Below are 24,348 nucleotides of genomic sequence, written 5' to 3'. Positions count from 1 at the left end.
TCAGAAATAATGATTATTATGTGAGCGATATTATTTCGCTTAAAAATATCACTCAAAGTGCGATTGCAGCCGTTCTGTACGGAATTTTAGAAAGATTTAAATTTGTGCTTGTAGGTAGAACCACGAAGCACATATTGAGTTAATAAAATAAGGTGTTTTCTTTGTATAAACTTTTAAAAACGCGGTTATTTGTTTACAAGAGGTATGCATAAATACAAAAAGTTGTAGCAACCTTAGGACTTTATGTCATTTATATATTAGCAAAACGACTTAACAAGATGTTATGAACTATTCCACACAGACCCAACCCGACATGGTGGCTGGGTGTTAGTGTGTTGGTCCCCCGTGCTGTAAGCACGAGTTCGATTCCCACAGAAAAATTTATTTTATACAAAAGTCACCCGCTTTTTTTGCGGTTTATACAAAGAAAATGTATTTTTTTCTTAGATGGATATGTGCTTTGTGGTTCTACCTACAAGTGCACATTTAAATAATTGTAAAATTCTGCGTAAGACGGCTACAATCACACTTTGAGTGATATTTTAAGCGAAATAATATCGCTCACAAAATAATCATTATTTCTGACCGATATTTTGTTCGTTTACAAAATAATCATTAAATGGAGATTTTTATTTTTTACTCAAAAAAAATAATCATTATTTTCGGTCCCTGGAAATTTCAAGATGGCTGAGGAAATATTCAAAATTATTAAACACAGCCGATTCTTCTTCTGAAACAGACTTTAAAAGCTCTTTTACTTTTTTAAATGTTTCTTTATGTTCTTCAACGTTGGTTTCGTTTTTTTTTAAATGGATACAAAACCAGAGTTTCAGGCATTTGTGGGTATGGCATATTAAAACGGCAGAATTGTTGGCCTCATAGTTCCCTTAAACATAATAGTTCCCTTAATCTTTAAACATATGCTTAGGGCGCTGATATTGAATTACTTCTTGCAATTCAGGATCGTCTCCGCTGGCAGTAGTAAAACGATCAATAAAGCGGGCGACCTCTTCGGCGTTATCGGGTCCTTCTAGCTTTGGGGCACCAGAAAACCAGTACATGCCATGAGAGTGCGTCGATCCTCTGTGCTGGAACTCGATCCTCCAATAATAATGGACCAGTCTGAACTCACCAAATATCTCTGAGCTTTTGAATAATTTCATTAGTTGTCGGAACCTGTAGTCAAAGTACTGGAAGCAAGTTACTGGGTCTGATCGGATTAATCTAGCTTTTTCGGCGCTAGATAGAGCTGCCGCCTCATCCTCACTAATGTCTATGTTATCCAATAAAAGAGACAAAATAACTAGCAGTTCGTTCCATTTAGATTCAGCAGCACGGAGGGTTATGAAGAATGTGGGCAACCCAAATTGTCTAATCCTGGCTATAACTTTCTTTTTTAGGCTTCCCAGTGGGCTGGAGCTGAACGGAGGCCTTTTAAAATGTGAAATCCATCATTATGTTGTACAAGACTGTCAACAAATGAATTATCCCTCACATTAGCAGCAGTTACGGTACCTGATTTTATTCGTAGGGCAATGGAAATATAACTTTGGATAAGCTGCATTTCATAAAACTTGTACATGTAAAGGACTTTGGGTACTACTGCGTAACGACGGTAGTAAAAGCGAGTTTGAATATTTCGCCGCAAAAAATAGTTGGGAAGGAAAAGTTCTTTTGCGTCGTCGACAAGTGTTAAATTGTTTGGAATGCGGACTTCTCCAGGGCCGTAGCAAAACGCTGAAATCCAGTATCATCGTTTTCCAATAGGGTTTCATGACCTCTAGGATTTAAATCTCTTTCTTGTTGGTTACTAAGAATGATATCGTTGACGAAAAAGCTGTTCTACAACTTCGCGGTCAGATTCTGGTCTCGTCTGGGCCCTATACGCCCACCCAACCTTGGCCACGAAATTCCATTTTCAACATATTTATAGCTTTCTTCTGTTTTTCCTTCAATGGTATTACTTTATAACTTAAATGTAATATTTTAATTATTTATGTTTTAAGAGATAATTTTTTACGATTAAATTCGTCACAAAATTCCAAGGTTTTTATTTCGGAGATCCCGTGTTTCATAAAAATTGTATAAAAATTTGATTTTTTCATCATTTTTTGGGTTTTTCTCTGCGTTCTGTAGCTTTTGCCGGCCTTGCCACGCTATTGGCAGGTCGGCTGTTCCACTTACTGTTTCTTTTCCGAATTCTATTAGTTTCGGTACGACGGTTGCAATGTCGGAGCTCCAATGAGCAAAGATGTATATTATTTTCGAGCTGAATCTACGGCCGATGGTCGTGAAAATAAGGTAGCTCACTCAAAGGATAACGAATCACATGGAACGAAACATTCAGTCTCTGCCAAAGACCAAGTATCTCGACTGCCAGTAAATACCGATGAGGTCGTAAAAGAAGCCGTGTTCAAGGCATCCAGAAATGCCAAGGCAACTGCCTTTTAACACCGGTTAAGTTTTTTGAAATTGTTCAGTTTGTTAGAAAACAAGACATAGTATCTGGTCAAATGCACTAGTCGTGCGACCAACCATCATTTTCAACATTCGTTGCTGAAATCAAAGCAAAAACAAGAAAGGAAGTTAACTTCGGCAAGCCGAAGTTTATATACCCTTGCAGTTATAATAAATAGTTAATGTTAGTAGCACCATGTTTAATTTGTAAGGATTGTTGCTAGCTTCAAAGAAATTAAAAAAAAACACGTACTCAGCCCCCACACCACGACAAGTTCACAATCCACGAGGGGGATATTATTATCATTTATTATTATTTTTTATTTATTTATTTAGAACTACGTAGATAGATAAAAATAAATTAATGAATTAGGAATACCATAAAATACATATATACAATAGACTATACGCAATTTATTATTTTTTTTAACCTATTCATTTATTGCAATTTAAAATTTTTTTTTTTTAATTAAAATACCTACTTACAAGCTATACTTAAAAAAAATTCCATCGTAGTGGCTATATGGGGTCTTATAAGTTATGGCAAGAGCTTGTGGGATTCGAGAATTTGAAAATATCCAATCAATTTGTGTTATTTGTTTCGTTGTAGGAGAACCATTGGTTGTAAAGAGGTTATAGGCATTTAGATGTTCCTTTTCGACGTCAGATTTAATTTCATTTCGAAATCTTGCAATAGGAAATCCGGGACTCCTAATGCCTCTTTTAAGATGCACTGCGACTTTGCTGTAGGTTGCTCCTTGACTCTTATGGATGGTAATAGCCTCAGCAGGAACAACTGGAAATTGTTTTCGATCAATAGAGGAATGCTTCGCCTTAAGGGGGGAGATACATATGGGCACTTCCAAAAAAAAGTCCACCAAGCCAAAAACCTTGAAACTTGAATAAAACATATTTCCACATGATTTTGCCCCGATATTAGTTTCTAATTAGTTGTATACTGAGCTTAACTACAAATTTGGAGTATAGTTTGATTATTTTTATGACAAACCCCACCAATATACGCAAAAATCAGTTTTTGGCTATTTTTTTGTTATTTTTTGGACCTGTCTTTTGTTGTAAATTTATCCTATAGGAATGCTAATATGTGACATTTTTCTGTACTGAATGCTTCATTCACATGCTAAACTATTAAGTTAAAAGCAAAACATCCAACAATTGAGAGATAGAGGTAAAGAAATCCGCTTTACAAAACAGTCGGAAAAAATGTCCCGAGCGACATGTCCCGAGCGAATGTGGTTGAAACTGCATAAAAAAAAAACGGCAAAAGAATTTTTGAGTAAAACCAAAAGCATTTCATAGCGACATGTTTGAACAACATTCTAAAAAAAATCGCATTCAAATATTCCATCAGAGTTTGCTAATTTCTGGTGTTGTATGAACTTCCCCGAAATCCACTTCTATTTTTGTCCCGAGCGAATACGGCAGTTTTTTACCGATATCTTAAAAACTAAAAGTGGTACAAAATCAAGATTTTTACCAAAAATAGAGCTTGGGAAGAGTGAAAAGAAAAGCCCATAATTAAAATTAAAATCCATTGTTTTACAATTTTTTTTCAACTTTAAAGGTGTGCAAATGTCCCGAGCGACATTTTGGAAGTGCCCATATAGAAAACAAAAAAAAATCAATTTTTTTTATTATTTAAATTGGTAGTATAACTCTTTAGGAATGTGTCATGAAAGTTTCACGAAGAAGTTCGAACTATTTTGGAACTTATTCCAGTATGACGGCACCCATCTTTCTTGTGCAGTAGATATGTTTCATTACTTTAAATGCGTTTTTCTCGAAACCATGTTTTTCTCAGCTGCGGATCGTGTATCTCAAAAAGTAATGCTTCGATCATCGTGCTGCTTTTGCGGAAATGTTTGTAATGAAATTGCCCACTGTCTGAACCTACTTTATGTAGAAATTTGTACGTTGAAGTATTTTTTCAAAAGCAAAAACAACAAGAAAAATAAGAAAAAAATTTATTTTTGACTTTAAAAGAGTGCCCCAACCAGAGTTTTTGAGATATTCTATGTAAATTAGGTTCAGACAGTTTCTACATTATTTCTCAACAAAATAAATTTGGTTTCACAAAAATCGGATCTACACAGCGAACTGTAGACGATCCGCAGCTGGCCTACTTTTTTTAAAAAAGGCCTGACAAAAAAATTCCCACGGCCGCCATTTTAAAAGATACAAGAAAAAATAAAATTGGTTTAAATTATATAAGAACTATGTAATCAACATGCCAAGTTGCAAACTTCCAGCACAAACCCTTATTGTTTAAAAAAAATCATGAAAAACTTGACAAATTTGCAGTTCTATATGTATCTCCCCCCTTAATTGACCAGTTGCCCCATTTACAAGGCCGTCATTTCTGTCAATATTGACGTTAACCATGTATTTTGCTGTTGTCTTCAGGTGTAAAATATATGGTAGACCCTGAGTTTAAAAGGTCTTCATGCTTTGGGCACGTCTAAGAGTTGATTCTCGACTTATTTCAGACATATTAGCTGCTTTAACTGTATCTACTGCAGTTGACACAAATTCTTCAGTCCTAATTTGGGCAAGCTTAAGGGAGTTATAATCGTTTACCTCAGCATTAGAACCGAATAAATGAATTGCGTCGTCAGGAACATCGGTTACTGGAAGAAGTCTTGTCCTGAAAAGCTCAATATCTGCATCTGACATGTTGGCTTCAGACATATTATTCAAAGCCAAAGCAAAAGCGGAGTCGTCACGTTGCCGCATTATTTCCGTTAGCTCTAAAAACTTAAAATTATTTCAAAGGCTTGCTCCTGCCAGAACATTATAGGGATTGGATGCATCCCCTGCGAATATCTAATGATCTCCAACCGGGCTAAGCTGGATCTAAAAATCCAAGCACTTTCGACCCGACCATGGACATCTCATATATAATAATTAATTGGATATCAATCAACTTGCAATGCATTGTATTTAAAGTGTCATTGCTTAAGAGTCTTAAGGGACCAGATGATTGATTAACAGGAAGGGAGAAAACTGAATGAAGCGTTAGTCCCCCAGTTCCAAAAGCTGCTTTTCCAGTAAGAGCACAAAGTAACACCTTTGCAGAATCTGTTGCCCCAGGGAGTTTATTTGCCCGCCAAGTTATAGACTGAAATATTGTAGAAATCAATCTGTTTTTTCCCACTCCTATTCATAAAATGTTTTTTTGGCTGCAACATTGTGCATTATGTGAGCGTAATACTGGCGTTGTTGAAAGTTGAGAGACCGGTAAGCGAGCATTGGGGGAAGTCTAATAAGAAGAAGTTCGCCATCTTCTGGATTATTTGCAGCATTGCCATCTTGGAGTACTGTTAAGTTTTGTCCGACGTCGGGTACGGCTAATGCCAATGCCGGCGAACCCACCTAAGAATTTGGGCATGGTTACGTCTTTTGACACTTCCAATCCCATCCAGCATTTGGTAACTTTGATAAGAAACTTTATTTTCTTCGCCTGCATCAAAGTCGTCATATTCTTCGTTTGACTATTTCGATCGTACATTTGGCTTGGAGAATTTGAATCAAGCCGCAAATTCCGCAAGACATAACGACTCTAGTTGTTCATGCCTTTGCACGTATCGATAAAAGAAATTTCGCTCAAAAATATCTGTTGAGTTTTCGGGAAGCTGTTCTAATTCTCTGTTAGATCGCACTATCCGCACCCTTTTATCTGGATGGCAAGTGTTGATAAAAATATTTCCTTCACTAGCCTTAGACATGTATAGCCCTAAAATGTTGTAAGCTGCTTCTTTGGCAGAAATTTCTGTAGCGTTAATAAGTATTTGACGAAAATATTTCCATGGGTCATTTCTGTCATTGCTTCTCGAAGCAGTTGTGACACACCACGGTTTGATTTGTTTATGTAGTTAATAATATAGCTACAACAGGCGTAAGCATCTTTTATAAATTGAATATGCAAACCTAAAATATTTATATTATAGGGATTCAGTAACCTATCAGAAAACTGGCGTCGAAGAAATACTTGGGGCTTTTTTATGCTAGACCGAATGACGAACTTGTAATCCTCATATGAAATTTCCAGGGACCGTAATCATTATAATAAAATAAAAATTGATTATTGATTGATGATTATTATGTGAGCGATATTATTTCGCTTAAAAATATCACTCAAAGTGCGATTGCAGCCGTTCTGTACGGAATTTTAGAAAGATTTAAATTTGTGCTTTTAGGTAGAACCACGAAGCACATATTGAGTTAATAAAATAAGGTGTTTTCTTTGTATAAACTTTTAAAAACGCGGTTATTAGTTTACAAGAGGTATGCATAAATACAAAAAGTTGTAGCAACCTTAGGACTTTATGTCATTTATATATTAGCAAAACGACTTAACAAGATGTTATGAACTATTCCACACAGACCCAACCCGACATGGTGGCTGGGTGTTAGTGTGTTGGTCCCCCGTGCTGTAAGCACGAGTTCGATTCCCACAGAAAAATTTATTTTATACAAAAGTCACCCGCTTTTTTTGCGGTTTATACAAAGAAAATGTATTTTTTTCTTAGATGGATATGTGCTTTGTGGTTCTACCTACAAGTGCACATTTAAATAATTGTAAAATTCTGCGTAAGACGGCTACAATCACACTTTGAGTGATATTTTAAGCGAAATAATATCGCTCACAAAATAATCATTATTTCTGACCGATATTTTGTTCGTTTACAAAATAATCATTAAATGGAGATTTTTATTTTTTACTCAAAAAAAATAATCATTATTTTCGGTCCCTGGAAATTTCAAGATGGCTGAGGAAATATTCAAAATTATTAAACACAGCCGATTCTTCTTCTGAAACAGACTTTAAAAGCTCTTTAACTTTTTTAAATGTTTATTTATGTTCTTCAACGTTGGTTTCGTTTTTTTTTAAATGGATACAAAACCAGAGTTTCAGGCATTTGTGGGTATGGCATATTAAAACGGCAGAATTGTTGGCCTCATAGTTCCCTTAAACATAATAGTTCCCTTAATCTTTAAACATATGCTTAGGGCGCTGATATTGAATTACTTCTTGCAATTCAGGATCGTCTCCGCTGGCAGTAGTAAAACGATCAATAAAGCGGGCGACCTCTTCGGCGTTATCGGGTCCTTCTAGCTTTTGGGGCACCAGAAAACCAGTACATGCCATGAGAGTGCGTCGATCCTCTGTGCTGGAACTCGATCCTCCAATAATAATGGACCAGTCTGAACTCACCAAATATCTCTGAGCTTTTGAATAATTTCATTAGTTGTCGGAACCTGTAGTCAAAGTACTGGAAGCAAGTTACTGGGTCTGATCGGATTAATCTAGCTTTTTCGGCGCTAGATAGAGCTGCCGCCTCATCCTCACTAATGTCTATGTTATCCAATAAAAGAGACAAAATAACTAGCAGTTCGTTCCATTTAGATTCAGCAGCACGGAGGGTTATGAAGAATGTGGGCAACCCAAATTGTCTAATCCTGGCTATAACTTTCTTTTTTAAGCTTCCCAGTGGGCTGGAGCTGAACGGAGGCCTTTTAAAATGTGAAATCCATCATTATGTTGTACAAGACTGTCAACAAATGAATTATCTCTCACATTAGCAGCAGTTACGGTACCTGATTTTATTCGTAGGGCAATGGAAATAGAACTTTGGATAAGCTGCATTTCATAAAACTTGTACATGTAAAGGACTTTGGGTACTACTGCGTAACGACGGTAGTAAAAGCGAGTTTGAATATTTCGCCGCAAAAAATAGTTGGGAAGGAAAAGTTCTTTTGCGTCGTCGACAAGTGTTAAATTGTTTGGAATGCGGACTTCTCCAGGGCCGTAGCAAAACGCTGAAATCCAGTATCATCGTTTTCCAATAGGGTTTCATGACCTCTAGGATTTAAATCTCTTTCTTGTTCGTTACTAAGTGAAATGTCGGGGGGCGGGATTTTCCAATTGGGGATGTTTGTGCTGGTGCTACCGATCCCGAGAAGTCAATTTAAGACGGCCGAAATGTTTTCGTTTTCACTTTATAAAATAATACTCCACGAATTTATTGACTTCAATTGCGTACGGTTCGTTACACTGGTAAATTAGAACTAACTTAAAACTACAGAGTGGAAGCTCCAAGAGCCGCTTGGAGAGCGGAGTGGAGACACTTAACAGTGCGAGAGAGCGAGATACGAGCGATCTGGAAGAACTGCTGTCTCGACTGTCAAGGCTCCAGGGGCGCTTGAAGGGAAAATGGGCCGGGATTGGGGGCGCCGCTCTGGCGCGAACATTCTCCCCCCCCTTGCGAGGGCGAACGTAGCAAAGGATTAATCCTTAGGCGTGTCTGCATGCTCCAGACACGACCCATCCAAAGACCGTGCCTCGTATATTTAGGAACCCGGGCCTGATTACGTCGGGGTATACGTCCGAGCCCAACACCAGCGAGACTGTCGCTGGGCGATGGAACTGCTCATCGGCCAGACGGATATCATCAAATTGGGCTCGCATAGAATCGCTTAGCGCGCGGATAGGGGTGCGGATTCGTAGACTCTGACTGATCTTCAGCAGCACGTCGATCTGGAAATCGCCCGTCCTTGACCGGGTTGTCGTCGAGCAAACTTCTTCGCCTCTCACTGTCGTCGTGGGCAACTTGAACGCAGTTGCCAGGGAGCTGTCGATGGTGCTGACGGGCGTGCAAGGGTCGATTAACGCAGCCGTCTCGAAGGTGGTGGCCCCAGACTCCAGCAACACGATGGCCGTCGGAAGAATGTGGGGGCTCTGATGCTGCAGGAGAGCCGCCACTGATGGAGTTGCTGCTGACGCTGGACGTCGGACCGGTGTCCGTGCTTCCCGTGCCGCTGGCGATGGAGACCGCGAGACTGCCCTTGACAGCCGAGTGGTCGATCCGCGATGTTGCGAGGACGGCGATTGGCGACGTGGCGGGGATGGCGATTGACGACGCTGCTGGATGGGCGGTTGCCGAGTAGTCCCGGACATCTCGTGCAGGTGCAGCAGCGTGTGATGATTCTGCCCGCACTTTTTGCACGTGTCGCCACTGCGACATTGCCCCCCTGAGTGTTGATGGGCCAGGCAATTCGCACAATATTTATTGATGAGGACGGCACGGAGCCGCTTCTCCGTGCTGAGCCTAAGGAAGCGGGTGCACTTCCGTAGAGGATGGATTCCCCGACAGACTCGGCAGCGGTAGGATCGAGTACCTCGTGAACGTCTGTCGTCCAAGGTTTGGGCGCTGCGAGGACGTGGAGCCATGGTTTTGATGCTTTAATAAAAAATGATAAGCAAATTTAGTATCAATTTGTGAACGGATTTTGAAAAATAAGGACAGAAGGCACTATTTTTGGAAAGCGGAGGTTGCCTTGGCCTCCATAGGAAGAAGTACTAGAATGAGGACAGAAGTTATTATTGCGGAAGTGCGGAGATTGCCTTGTCTTCCATAGGAAGAAGTACTAGTTTGTGGACCGGACGTTGGATGGTTCCACGAGAAGTAAGAATATCTACGACGCGTACTCTAGTATCAGCTCCTGGGATAGCAGCTACGATCCTGCCGAGCCGCCAGTCATTTGATGGCAAATTATCGTCCTTGATGACTACCATATCGTCGACTTGCAGATTTCTGGATGGACTCAACCACTTGTTGCGCTTGTGGAGTTCCTTTAGATACTCTTCTTTCCATCGCGAACTAAATTGTTGATGCTGGGCCTTGAGATGTTGCCATCGATTTATGATTGACTGGGCTTCGCCTTTAATTGCAGGCTCCGCCGTGGAAAGCAACGGTCCCCCGATCAGAAAATGGCCTGGCGTCAGTGCCAGCAAGTCTGTCGGGTCCTCTGACATTGGAGAGAGTGGTCTGGAATTAAGGCAGGCTTCAATCTTTGCCAGAAGCGTGGAAAGCTCTTCGAATGTATACTTGCGAGCGGACGTGGATTTGTTAAACAGCGTTTTAAAACTCTTTACTCCTGCCTCCCACAGGCCTCCCATATGAGGAGCTCCTGGGGGTATGAAACGCCACACGAGTCCCTGATGGCTATACGCATTGGTCACTGACTCCTTTAGTGCTTGCGTAAAGTCACGGGAAATAAGACTTGAGGCGCCAACAAAGGTTTTGCCGTTGTCGGAATGGACCCGCTGAGGACAACCTCTTCTAGCTACAAAACGCGCAAACGCTGCTTGAAACTTCTCAGTTGTAAGGTCGGAGGTGGGTTCCAAATGGATGGCCTTTGTAGAAAAGCACACAAACACACAAACATATCCCTTAGTGATGAGACAAGCTCTCCCTGTATAGTTTTTTACCTCCCTGTATAGTTTTACCGGCGTAATCGACGCCGGTGTAAGTAAATGGCCTGGAAAAAGAGGCTCGATCAGTCGGAAAATCGCCCATCAATTGGGTTTGCAGTCTTTTCTTATAAATGGTGCACATATTGCATGAATTCACCACGCCCTTTACCAGATTCTTGACTTTAGGAATCCAATATTTGGATCGCATCAGGCGCACTATCAATTGGTTGCCGCCATGAAGCGTAATCTGGTGCGTGAATTGGACAAGAAGACGAGATAACCGACAGCTGTACGGGAGTAATACAGGATGGCGCTCGTCATACTGCAGGACCTTGGAGGCAGTTAAGCGGCCACATGCTCTTAAGAGTCCCTGTTGGTCTATAAATGGAAACAAATTAGCAATTGGGCTTGATGCGGGTATGGATCTTTTGCTTCGTAACAATCGAAGCTCGAGCGCGTACTCTTCACGCTGGGCAAGTATTATGTAGGTCCTCTCAGCCTCCCGGATCTCCCGATTACTGAGCTGCTTATCCGGACTTACCGGAGCCTTACGACAGCGATTTAGGAACCTTTGGACGTAAGCTAGGACTCGTAAAGCCTTGTCTAGTCTGGAAAAACGGTCAAGGAAATCATCAGCGGGGAGCTTTACGAAATGAACCTTCACCGCGCGCTGCTCTAATTCCGTGACTGGGTGTGGATCCGAAGTTTCTGGCCATTGAAGTTTGGGCAATTGAAACCACTGGGGCCCATGCCACCAGAGGTTGCTATCGCCCAGCTCTTGCAGGGACACGCCGCGACTAGCTAGGTCGGCAGGATTGTGTTCTGACCGCACATGTGACCAATTCTCAATCTTTGTAGCTTGAGCTATTTTGGTTACGCGGTTGGCTACGAATGTGGTCCAGGAGCAGGCTGGTTTCTTTAACCATGCCAGGACAATGGTAGAATCTGTCCAGCAGAAAATCGCAGAGCTTTTTGACAGCATATTTGGAAGGATGGTAGATGCCATATCTGCCAGCAATAGGGCACCACATAGCTCGAGTCGGGGGAGAGATACAGTTTTCACAGGGGCAACCCGGGCCAGATTAGTCAATATCTGCTGACCGACTTCAACCCTGACATACAGCGCCGCCCCATAGGCTTTTTGGGAAGCGTCACAGAACCCGTGAAGCTCGATTTTTACCTGGGGCTGGTAACCGACCCATCTCGGAATACGGATTTGATCGAGGTCGGAATAACTTTGCAGGAACACTTGCCATCTATGGCTCATTTCGTCGGGAAGGTTGTCATCCCAGCCTAACTCTTGCAGCCAGATCTCCTGCATAAAAGTTTTGGCCCGGACGATGAACGGTGCAAGCCATCCAGCGGGATCGAATAGCTTTGCGATCTGGGAGAGAACTTCTCTTTTAGTATAGGAGGACTTGACGGATATTTCTGGGGGCACGAAGTAGAACTCGTCGGTGGTTGCTCTCCAACGAATGCCGAGGGTTTTGGCTGTGCTTTCGGCATCAATATTTAGGAACTCAGAATGGAGAAGATGCTCATTTGGGATGTCCTTTAAAACCCCCTTGTGGTTGGAAGTCCACTTTCTAAGCGGAAAACCGGCCGAATTCAAAGCGGTTACTAACTCCTGGATGGCAAGTTGAGCTTCTTGTTGAGAATTCGATCCTGCTAAAACGTCATCAACATACATGAAGTTGCGGATTATATGACTGGCTTTTGGAAACTGCTGAACGACGTCATCAGCCAGCTGTTTCAGCACTCGGATGGCGAGATAGGGCGCGCAATTGACACCGAATGTTACGGTTTTCAGCTCGTAATCTCGAATGTCACCTTCCTTGTTTCGGAAAAGAATCCTTTGAAAGGGCGTGTGCTTTGGATCGACCCAGATCTGCCTATACATTTTCGTGATGTCTGCACTAAAAACATACTTGAAATAGCGCCACTTTAAAATCTGAATTGTTAAGTCAGATTGGAGGACTGGACCGGCATGAAGCACATCGTTCAAGCTAGTCCCATTTGCTGACGGGCTGGAAGCGTTGAATACCACCCGGAGTTTCGTGGTCGTGCTTTCGGGTTTTATAACCGCATGGTGTGGGAGGTAGTAGTTTGGAGAATTGTGAGTGGGCGAAACCTCTCTCATATGGCCTAAATCCAAATATTCTTGAATCACGGAGTTGTACTGGTCATTTAATGGAGTGTCCCTTCGTAAACTGAGCAAGTGCTATAGACCTTGAGTAACCCAACTCTGATCCACAATGATCGGGGTCGCAGAACGGTAACGTCACTACGTACTTCCCGCTCGCGTCTCTAGTTGTGGTTCGTAGAAAATTACTTTCGCAGACGGAATCGGACTCTTTTACCATTTTTGATGGTAGATCTTCCACCTCCCAAAACTTCGTAAGAAGTTTGTCTAAGGATGCCTCACTTGTTTTTGTAATTTGAGTCGTAAAGGCTGAGACTCGGTTGCTCGTGGACATGGACACTGGACCAGTGAGCACCCACCCGAAGATGGTCTCTTGCCCAAAAAGAGATCCGCAGATGTTGGTCTTTGTGCCACTCAGCAGCACGGATGGAAGAATATCAGCTCCGATAAGAACGTCTATCTGGGAACTCTGGAGAAATGTGGGATCTGCCCATTGAAGGTTTGGCAAATCTCTCAGGATATCTTGTGGAATGGAATGTGAGGGTAATCTGCCTGCTAGTTCTGGCAGAACATACGCTGCGGTGTCTAACTGCAGGCCCGGCTTAGTAGGAGAACGAATGGCGAAATGGCAAAGCCTTGTTGACTGGGCAGAAACGGTCTGATTTAAACCAGACACTTTAGCTTGAATGGGGCGGAACGGCAGATTGACCAACTTGAAAAGACGCTCCGTTATGAACGTCGCTTCAGATCCCGAGTCGATCAAAGCGCGTGCTCGGAAGTGGGTGCCGAGGTGGCAAATATCAATCATTGCCGTGCCCAACAGAACTGCCTTTGAGCCCGAGGCAAAACAGACTTGTACATTTGAGTGTTCATCCGGAATGTCTGAGCCTCCCGACGGAGGATCGGATCTAGGTCTCGCATGTCCAGAGGAACTTGGATTGTTGGAAAATGGGTTGCCTCGATGCAAAAGCGTGTGATGTCTCCCTCGGCATACAAAGCAGCTGTGCGTACTGGAACAATCCCGGAGCTGATGGCCTCTCGCGAAGCAATTCAAGCATAACTGCTTCTTTTTTATGTAGTTTTCCCGCGCCTCTACTGCCATCTGAATGAAGCGAGGGCACAACCGCACTGGGTGAGTCTCCTTAGAGCACAAATCGCAACTCTTTGGTTTGACACTCACTTTGGCTTCAAAGGAGTTAAGCTTCTTCGTAACTTGGGAATTTTTGGAAGTTGACGGACCACCAAGACTCTGCTTCATGTCCTCAATGGCTTCTAAGGTTCTATACCTATCGCTAAGGAACGCGTTCATCTCATCCCATAGGAACATCAGACTTTGATGTAAGGGATTGTTCCCACAAGGAAAGGGTCAATCTGGGCAACTTACTGGCGCACAGGTAGACCAGCAAGCAATCCCAATTTTCGGTTGATATTTTGGAGTGGGCTAATGCTGTCAGGCACCCTTGGATGGTGCTCTGAAGCTCTTTTATGGAGTGGCCAGTTTCGGCATTAACGGAACTTAAATAGGAGCTTGAGCTGACTGTTCACTAAAAGTCTTTTGTTTTCGAAACGGTCTCGAAGCGCCTCCCAAGCGGAAGCGAAACCATCATTAGTGAGCGGGGACTTGGCAACAATTGCCTTTGCCTCACTGCTCGTTTTCGCGTTGAGATGGAATAACTTCTCGACCGGCGTCAACCGTGTGTTGTTGACGTAGACGGCAGTGAAAAGGTCCCTGAATGTTGGCCATTTGAGATAGTCTCCCTCAAATACTTCTGTATCACATGGAGGCAACCGGCACCCAGACGGAATGTACGCGGACTGATTGTCGGTGCTCGACAACGGCTGCTGTGAACTGGCTCGGTCAATTAACTCGCTGAGCTGAACCGATAGCTCCTCGTACACCGAATAGCAATATTCATATTTTCTGTGTAGAGTCGCCAAAATATCCGACGCCTCGTCAGTCGTAAGGCTGGAAATCGTGTCTAGACAAGCTTCAAATTCCTTCTCGGCTTTGTCCCAGAGTGAACGGACTTGTTCTTTTCGGACTTTGCAGGTGTGGACGGACGGAGCGGCAGCTCCTGGAGTTTCTATAGTCGCTCTGAAATGGCTCATACGGTCGGACACCGTGATAAACCGCGCGAGGGCTGCAACTGCAATTTCGTTACTCATTTTTGCCTGAGAACGAGTTGCTAGCGACTTTACGGACTTGGTCTGGATTTGCGACCTAACTTTAGGCGTGAGCGGACTTAGAGACAATCGTTTCGGATGGATTGTAGGAACAGACAACTTCTTGTCGCCTGCTTGGCTGGCTACTGAAGTTTCGCTCTTTGCCTTTGATATTGGATTTGGGGCTACTGGGCTTGAGGTGCGCGCGCGTGGTGATGCGGATAGCGATCGCGTTTTATTTGCAGACGGAACTGACAACTTAGTTTTGTCTCCTGGCATTCCAGAAAGGTCCGTCCTGGAATGTGGTCACGCTGTTGCGGATCACCGGGATTGATTGGCAAAGAAAAGGACCGACGAAAAAATGGATAACTTTCGGAAAATACGGCCCCAAAATTTCAAAAAATCTAATAGCTGAATGTCAACAATAGTGGATCGACGCGATAAAAAATATTACGGAATTAGTTCAATTTTGTTTTAAAAAAAAACAAAAATGTTAATATATCGCAGTGGCTTCTTATTTTCCTCGGTATAGATTGCAAGCGGTCCGCTTTTGTTTCCTAGCGTTGCAGCTCCGTGGTCTACTTTGGAATATGTGGAAACGGAACACCAATAAAAATTTCAAGGTTTTCGAAACAACTATTTTAACGTGCGAGGAAAATATCGTTGGTGTGGAAAAAAATATTCTGCAAGATATTTGCAGTCGGTTGCTGTGCTGCGAAAATGAGCGGTAGGAATGGGAAAATATATATATCGCGCACCGTCACGGCTTGGTCACAAAAAATATTTATTTATTTTTATTTTAATGGATGTGAGCCGCCGGTGTGTGCGAATTAGCGCTGCTGAAATAAATACCATGCAAATTCTGGACAGGCGTATCGTGCTGGTGGGTTCGGTGGAACCAGGTTATTTTTTTTTTGTAATTTTATGCAATATATAATAAATTGTGTTCAGCGGAAACAAGTTATTTTGGTATTGTGTATAATATAATTAATTGTGTTGGGTGGAAAATATATATAATTGTGCATATATTAATAGGTGTATCAGCATCAGGATTATCCGGCCTGTTCCAGTTTTCACTCGGAAGTGAATTTGTTAACATTATCGGATTTCCCGTTAACAGTACTAAATTTCCCTTACTTGTTAGGGACATTTTATAATATTTCCCTTTGGTCCCTTTGTAGTTTTGAAAGGCTCCCGACAGAATAGTATTAAAAATCAGTGTGGGAATCATAGTGTTGCAAACTGCTAAAGCATACAGAGATGCCAAAGTCGAAAAACAAAATCCCTATCAAATGTCCCCGTTCAAACTTTACATCAAATATTGTGGTATTCCGAGCCAAAACACTTATTTCGTTAATTAGGATAAATTATCTTTCTTATAAAAGAACCACGAACCTTATCGGATAAGTTTAGAAAAAGTCCCAACGAAATACATACCTATATCCATACCGTGACAACTCTAGGCCATTTTTACCAAATCCGAGCGGAATTTAGAACAAGGGCGGCGGATTTGCATTAATTGTCATAGCTTGAATTTACCGAGTTTTAAGGTGCAACCACAAAATAATTATTAATAAGTCATATATGCAAATAATTTCGATTCCGATGATGCAATTAGGAACATAAAACATCAAGGAATAGCATAAAAATATTATTGACTTATAAAGCTATCGCGGAGTATATTTAAAGAATTAATTTGTATACTGCCGAATTTAAATCCGCCTGTCATATGCTTGGCGGAAAGTTTCCGTGTGAATTTTTCGGAAGTTAACAGAGTAACAACAGAGGGAAATTCAATTCCGTGCAGTTCTTTCGGAAGTGAGTCTTGGAACAGGTCTGGGAAATTCGAATCCGTGTGAAACTTTCGGAAGTGAAAACTAGAACAGGGCCGTATATGTTTTTAATTTGTGTATATATATTGTATATTTTATCTTCGGAAATTATAAATGATGTGGGCTGTATTTTAAATGTTGATTTGGAAATGTTTGTAAGGTGTACCGAGAAGGAACGTACGTGTGTATCGTGCTTACGTTGCCTTACGTTACGTTACGTGACTTTTCCCTTCTGTACATACGTGGAAATGGATATGTCGATATGTACGTACATTAATAAGCATGCATTAGGATTATGTATATGTGTGTATGTATGGGCGTATGGATGTGTGTTTTAAAATTGTAATTTTAAATATTTTGTAAATTGGAGATAATGTGGATATATGTGTATGTATGGGCGTATGGATGCGTTTTAAAATTGTAATTTTAAATATTTTGTAAATTGGAGATAATGTGGATATATGTGTATGTATGGGCGTATGGATGTGTGTTTTAAAATTGTAATTTTAAATATTTTGTAAATTGGAGATAATGTTTTTTTTTTTGTATTCCTTTATTTAACAACAACAATGACTATCTAAACTAACAATATTGACTAAGCGTGATTAGGGGCGACTTCGCACGGTACCGCCGCAAGGCATTGCTTCGCGCGAAAAATGGCCACCTAAACCGCTGCTCCTCTCCTTTCCCTCTCCAGCGATCGCAGCGTCCGCAGAACGCTTGCTGCAAATGCTGCTGCTGCCTCCCACGTCCTTTGGTTCCCTATCATCAGGGGAACGAGGGTTTCCGGTTGGACTCTTGCCCCGGCTATCTCCTCCAGCACTTGGCGCTCGTGGTTGAACCGGGGGCACTCAAACAGGACGTGCTGAGCGTCCTCCGCAATCCCGCTACCGCACTCCGGGCACCCATCCTCCGTCTCGTGTCCGTACTGCTTTAGGTAGCTCCGGAAGCAGCCGTGACCGCTTAGCGCCTGCGTTAGGTAATAGTCCACCTGGCCATGCTTGCGATTTACCCACGCCTCGATGCAAGGGATGAGCTTGTGGGTCCACCGTCCTTTGCTCGAGATATCCCACGCTTTCTGCCAGTTGCTGACGCTCTGCATTCTGGAGCGGGCCCTGGCCTCGGCTTTGGCCCTCGGATCATCCTGGATGAGACTCAGGGTGGTGCGGATATCCTTGGATTCCCGTACCAGTTCTCCCAGCGGGACTTGGCCAGCGATGACTAGAACCGCATCGTCAGAGATGGTTCTAAAGGCGCACGATATTCTGATAGCGCACAGACGATATGTCGAGTTGACCTCTCGCATGTAGCTATCCTTAGCCGTGGCCTCCGCCCATACCGGTGCCGCGTACAGCAATTGTGACCTGACCACGGTCGCGAGGAGTATCCTCTTGTCCTGTTTCGGCCCTCTCGTGTTCAGCAGGATCCTGCAGAGCGATCTTGTCGTCTCCCTCGCTTTCTTGTTCGCGTACTCGAGGTGCTCGCGGAACGACAGGCGTGTGTCTAGCATTACTCCCAGATACTTCAGGGCACGCTGTGACTGAACTGTGGTCCCACCGACCAGGATCTCCGCCGTCTCCACCACTCTCCTGCTCGTGATTAGGACAGCCTCTGTTTTTTGTGCTGCCAGTTCCAAGCCCGCCACAGAAAGCCACGCCTCCACCGCTTTAATCGCCCTGTTGGCAGTCGCGACTATGGTTGGCACATGCTTGGAAACCACTACCAGCGCCACGTCATCGGCGAAGCCGACTATGCTGGTGTTGCTCGGCATTGGGAGCTTTAGGACACCGTCGTACATAGTGTTCCACAGCAAAGGCCCGAGCACCGAACCCTGTGGGACTCCGGCAGTGACCTCGTAGATCCTTGGTCCGGATGAGGTGTCGACGGACAGCTGCCTTTTGCTGAGGTAGCTGTGGACTACGTTCAGCAAGTACCCGGGGATGTTGAAGGACCTTAGTGACTCCAGCGTTCTTCCCCAATCCGCCGTGTTGAACGCATTCCGGATGTCGAGGGTCACTAAAAGGCAATACTCCTTCGTCCCTCCCTTCCATCTTGCGCCTGCGATGGCTTCAGCCGCAATCCTGGTTACTTTCCCGATCGCATCCAGGGTTGATTTTCCCTTTCGGAACCCATATTGGTTGGGAGAAAGTCCTCCTGCGCTCTCAAGGGCGGCGTTCAGCCTTGCTGCTATGACCCTCTCGAAGACCTTCCCGATGGTGTCCAACAGACAGATGGGCCTGTACGACGAGGGTTCTCCCGCTGGCTTTCCCGGCTTCGAGAGTAGCAGAAGTTTTTGGCGCTTCCACCGGTCGGGAAAGGTCCCTTCCACTAGGCACTTGTTGAACAAATCTGCTACCGCCTTCGTCTGGAGAGAGAGCAGGGCCTTGACTGCTCCATTCGGGACTGAGTCCGGTCCAGGTGCCTTTTTATTGGGTAGGACCCTAGCAGTCGCCAGGAGTTCAGCCTCCGTGACAGGACATATGGAGTCACTGATTCCACTAGTGCAGCGGGGAATGGAGTGCCTACGTCCCGCTGGAAAAAGCGCTTGTACGATGGCTTCTAGGGCCGACGGGTCTGGTGGCGATCTATTGCCAGCACTCATACGCTTCACAACCATCTTGTACGCTCTTCCCCAAGGGTCGTTCTCGAGTTCGTCGCAGAGCTTCCAGTAGCATTCCCTCTTGCTGTCCCTGATCGAAAGCTTAAGTGCCTTCTTCGCAGCCTTGTACGATTCGTTGAGGGATTCCAGGTTCGGTGTGCCCCTGGCACGCTGGACCAACCTTCTTGCCCGATGGCAGGTCCTCCGCAGCCTCGCGATTTCCTCCGTCCACCAGTACACAGGCGAATGGTCCTTGCGGAAAGTCCTTCGTTGGTCCATGCTTTCATCGCAGGCTTCCTCTAGACGAGCTGCCAGCTTGTTTGCTGCATCGTCTGCAGTGTCCCCATCGGAGACCGACAAGCCTTCCAGCGCTCTGGCAAAGGCTTGGGTACTGAACGTGTCCTGTCGGTAGGCCTTCCTGAGTACAGCCGGCGGCAGTCTGTTGCTCGCTGTGACGCCAATGGTCAGAAGTATGGCTTCGTGATCACTGGCTGAGTACACATCGCCGATCCTCCAGGATGTTCGGCTGGCTAAGGAGCTGCTCACGAACGTGAGATCAATTATAGATCCACCACTGGCTCTGCTAAAGGTTTGCTGGGAGCCCTCGTTGAGCAGGACAACATCAAGCGAGGCCACGGTGTCTGTGACAGCGCGTCCCCTGGCGTTTGTGGATGGGCAACCCCACTCCTCGGCCCAGGCATTAAAGTCCCCTCCAACCACCACTTTGGTTTTCCCTCGGAGGTCGCTGCAGAGGTCGTCCATGATCCGTTCGAAGTCCTTCACGGATACGCTTGGGGCTAGGTAGCAGCTGTACACCCAGAAGTCTCCAATTTTTGCTCGGACGAACCCATCGCCCGCCCTGATGTTGGTCATCTCGAGCCCGTCTCCGCCGCAAAGCCATAGGGCTGCTGTGCCATTTATGTCAGCGGCCCATCGTCGATCGTTTCCGACCTTGTAAGGTTCGCTCAAAATTGCCACCTCCAAGCCCAGCTCTCGAACTGTCTGCATGAGCAGATCCTGGGCAGCCCTGCAGTGATTCATGTTTAGCTGAATCAGTTGCATGAAGTCGATGTTGTGCTGGCACCACTGCAACCGGAAGGGCATTTTTTGCTGCCTGTCTGGTGCGTCGTGTCCTTTATGCCCGCTGTGGCGCAGGTGAGGCACCGCGGTTCCTTGGAGCAGCCTGCGGCCATGTGGCCCGGCTCACCGCACTTGAAGCAGTTCCCGCTCCTGTCGATAGGGCTCTTGCATCTGATCGCGATGTGGCCTAGCTCCAGACACTTGAAGCACCGCGGTGGACCGCCCAACTCCCGGATCCGGCATAAGGACCAGCCGATCCTGATCTGCCTGTGACTCGTGACCATTTTTCCTTGAGGAACTGGCAGGCTGAACACGGCCGTCTGTGTACCAGAAAAGCTAGGGCGGATACTGCGAATCTTCACCTTTCTCGCATCTATTCCATACTGCTTAGCGATTGCAGCTGGAAGCTCCGTCTCCCTCACCAGCGCGTCGAGACCTCTGACCTCGAAAAATAATGTGGAGATAATGTGGACTGTATGGTAAATGTCGCTGTAGAAATGTTCGCAGGGTGTAACGCGGAGGTACGTGTATGTTAGCTTACGTACATATGTTGCGCTGGTCAGGCATATGTATGTACGTACATTAAAAAGTGTGCATCTGGATTGTATGTCCGTATGAACCCAAATATGTATGGAAAGTGGGAACTATGAAAAGCAAAGCCGGAAAATGGCGGTCGTATGAAGATGGAAATAGCAATACGAAAAAAGAAGCCGGAATATGGCGGTCGTATGAAAATGGAAATAGCAATACGAAAAAGAAGCCGGAAAATGGCGGTCGTATGAAAATGGAAATAGCAATACGAAAAAGAAGCCGGAAAATGGCGGTCGTATGAAAATGGAAATAGCAATACGAAAAAGAAGCCGGAATATGGCGATCGTATGCACAAATGGAAATGGCCGATCAGACAGATATACGAAATTGGATTGGAAAAATTGGAAATATCTGGCTGGTCGGCAGCAATACGTAGATATAAGAACGGTCGTACTTATCTTAAATTGAAACTTCTGAAACTTCGTCTCCTCTTCTAGAAATTATCCGGTCGATGGATCATGAAATGTCGGGGGGCGGGATTTTCCAATTGGGGATGTTTGTGCTGGTGCTACCGATCCCGAGAAGTCAATTTAAGACGGCCGAAATGTTTTCGTTTTCACTTTATAAAATAATACTCCACGATTTTATTGACTTCAATTGCGTACGGTTCGTTACACTGGTAATTTAGAACTAACTTAAAACTACAGAGTGGAAGCTCCAAGAGCCGCTTGGAGAGCGGAGTGGAGACACTTAACAGTGCGAGAGAGCGAGATACGAGCGATCTGGAAGAACTGCTGTCTCGACTGTCAAGGCTCCAGGGGCGCTTGAAGGGAAAATGGGCCGGGATTGGGGGCGCCGCTCTGGCGCGAACACTAAGAATGATACCGTTGACGAAAAAGCTGTTCTACAATTTCGCGGTCAGATTCTGGTCTCGTCTGGGCCCTATACGCCCACCCAACCTTGGCCACGAAATTCCATTTTCAACATATTTATAGCTTTCTTCTGTTTTTCCTTCTAGAAATGATTAATGTTGATGTGAAGTCGAATAACCTTTGATGTTTTTTAAATGTCAATCGTTTAATCATTCAAAAACTTTTGCATGTTTTCACCTAAATGTGCTAGGTGCGCTGGCGACCATGACACCAAGGAGAAGGATAAATGCCCAGCTCTGAAAGAGGATCAGTTTAAGTGTATTAACTGTGGCTCAAATCATAGTGCTTCCTCCCGCAGTTGTCCTGCCTATCTAGAACAGTGTGAGAAACACAAATCTAATAGCACTCCAGAACGTCAACGTTCTCAAAAGCAAACGGTTGCTGCTCCGATCCCAAGCCAGAATGCTTGGTTCCCTTTGCGTCCTCCTGTTTCCTCAAGTCAGCCATCGACGGCATCAAATTCATTTAAAAATTTATTGAGTCCGCTAAGTCAGCCTAATTTTTTAAATACTACTAAGGCCCCTGTGGTAGAACAACCTGCTCAGGACAGACTCTTGGAATTTATTAATAACTTACAAAAGCAGCAAGAGGCTGCTGTAAATGCCCAAGCGGCGGCAATTGAAAAACTACTGGAACGTTTTGAGCAAATGATGTCAGTCATGACGACGACGCTGCAAATGCTACAGAGTGATGTCCAAGCACGCCATTGAGTCAACGCGCCGCAATGACTAACTACGGATTAAATATAATAATAAGGAACGCTAACAATTTAGTTAGCAAATCCTTGGAGGTGGAGCACTTCCTCCAGGAACGTAACATTGATATTTTGTTAATCTCGGAGACTCATTTTGCCAGCCGTTCATTCTTTCGAATCCATGGATATGCTGTGCACTGCGCCAACCACCCCGATGATAGAAATCGTGGTGGTATTGCTATCATTATTAAATCATCCCTGGACTATCACCTGAGCACCACAATAACTGAGCCTCATCTGCAAGCAATTGCTATAAGTTTGGTCACGTCGTTTGGAAGAATTTCGTTTAGCGCTGTCTACTATCCTCCTGGTCATCGTCACTTGTGACCAGCTGCGGAATATCTGCGCCTTTTCGGCTCTGTGGGTAGCCGCTTTATTATTGGAGGTGATTGAAATGCACACCATAGCTTCTGGGGTTGTAGACGGTCCTGCCCTCGTGGAAACACTCGATGTCTGTTGTCTCTAGCTCAACCATGCAGATTCTGGCCACGGGGGGACCCACGCATTTTCCCTGGATTAATAATCATCTTCCGACTGCCATTGAATTTGCAGTGTATAGAGGTATCCCGTGCAGCCACCTTTCCATCTCTGAATGTTCGGGCCTTTCTTCTGATCATATCCCGCTCCTGATATATTTCTCTGTGGCTGCCTATCAGGTCATCACCAAAACTAGGCTTCTACCTCGGGGCTCGGATATAAGTTTCAGTGCCAGGCTCACTGCTTTGACTGAAGAAAACCCTCCGCTTGTCCCTGCGGATGACGTTGATTCGTTTGCTCAGGTTTTGGTAGACAAGATCCATCAAGCCGCCCCTCCTGCTAGAAGTGTACCTATACCGCCGACAACATGGCGGCGGTTTCAGGTTTCTTCGAAACCTGAAATTGGAGTCTTGGCCAGACGAGGCCGTACACTTCGCGTTTGGATGAGGACAAGGCATACCCTGGACTTGGCAAGGTGGAGGGCTGCGTGTCAGAACTTAGAAAAGTCCTTCGATTGGCAAAATCTGAGTTTTTCGTGAATCATCTTAGTGCCATTGATCCCAACCAGGATCATGGGTTTGCATTATGGTAATGCACACGAAATCTGAAAAGACAACCTCTTCACAGGTTTTCTCTTAAACGAAGCGATGGCACTCGGGCTCACAGTGATTCTGAAATAGCAGATGTATTTGCAGATGATCTGGAAAACTGATTTACTCCGTTCGAAGTTCGAGCCACAATTTCTAGGTTTGGACTCTCTTTCGGTCTTCCTGTTGTTGTGCGACCAGTGGATGAGGAAGAGGTTCGTGATCATATTAAACGATTGGTCCCAACAAAAGCTCCTGGTATGGATAAGGTCGATGGTAAAGTTGCAAAGTCACTTCCCAACTCTGTCATTGCACAGCTCTGCCTTCTCTTTAATGCGTCACTCAACCTTGGCCATTTTCCATCACCTTGGAAAAGTGCTCTAGTTACAATGGTCCCCAAAAAGGGCAAAGATCCGTGCTCCCCTGAGTCCTACAGGCCAATAAGTCTCCTGTCCACGTTTTCCAATATTTTTGAGCGGATCGTACTTAACAGGCTTATGGATATTGACATCTTT

General features: G+C 44.4%; 2 protein-coding genes across 2 annotated transcripts; both read right to left on the bottom strand.

The window, feature by feature from the left end:
• Positions 1 to 9,859: 9,859 nt before the first annotated feature.
• On the bottom strand, positions 9,860 to 15,044 carry LOC123003496 (uncharacterized). The gene is made up of 4 exons (XM_070219045.1): positions 14,572 to 15,044; positions 13,068 to 14,209; positions 10,751 to 12,880; positions 9,860 to 10,605 (listed from the first exon to the last, which is right to left on the bottom strand). Exons 1-4 carry the CDS (start codon positions 15,042 to 15,044, stop codon positions 9,860 to 9,862), a joined length of 4,491 nt encoding a protein of 1,496 aa, XP_070075146.1.
• Positions 15,045 to 20,524: 5,480 nt separating this feature from the next.
• LOC138913889 (uncharacterized) lies at positions 20,525 to 24,060 on the bottom strand. The gene is made up of 2 exons (XM_070219044.1): positions 23,911 to 24,060; positions 20,525 to 20,995 (listed from the first exon to the last, which is right to left on the bottom strand). Exons 1-2 carry the CDS (start codon positions 24,058 to 24,060, stop codon positions 20,525 to 20,527), a joined length of 621 nt encoding a protein of 206 aa, XP_070075145.1.
• Between the last annotated feature and the right edge of the window lie 288 nt (positions 24,061 to 24,348).

Source organism: Drosophila takahashii, chromosome X (assembly GCF_030179915.1).
Source record: "Drosophila takahashii strain IR98-3 E-12201 chromosome X, DtakHiC1v2, whole genome shotgun sequence".
Lineage (NCBI taxonomy): Eukaryota > Metazoa > Arthropoda > Insecta > Diptera > Drosophilidae > Drosophila > Drosophila takahashii.
Note: the sequence above shows the minus strand (reverse complement) of the source record. Positions and strands in the feature narration are given on the sequence as shown.

What these genes read in the sequence shown, in the direction of transcription:
- LOC123003496 (XM_070219045.1), bottom strand. Translation starts at nt 15,044, where the DNA reads ATGAGTAACGAAATTGCAGTTGCAGCCCTCGCGCGGTTTATCACGGTG. An exon ending in GTCTACGTCAACAACACACG is followed by an intron (nt 14,210 to 14,571) that starts GTTGACGCCGGT and finishes CTTACATCAAAG; the next exon opens with TCTGATGTTCCTATGGGATG. An exon ending in GTCCGATTCCGTCTGCGAAA is followed by an intron (nt 12,881 to 13,067) that starts GTAATTTTCTAC and finishes ATTTGGATTTAG; the next exon opens with GCCATATGAGAGAGGTTTCG.
- LOC138913889 (XM_070219044.1), bottom strand. Translation starts at nt 24,060, where the DNA reads ATGATCACGAACCTCTTCCTCATCCACTGGTCGCACAACAACAGGAAG. An exon ending in TCTGCTATTTCAGAATCACT is followed by an intron (nt 20,996 to 23,910) that starts GTGAGCCCGAGT and finishes TTATTTTTCGAG; the next exon opens with GTCAGAGGTCTCGACGCGCT.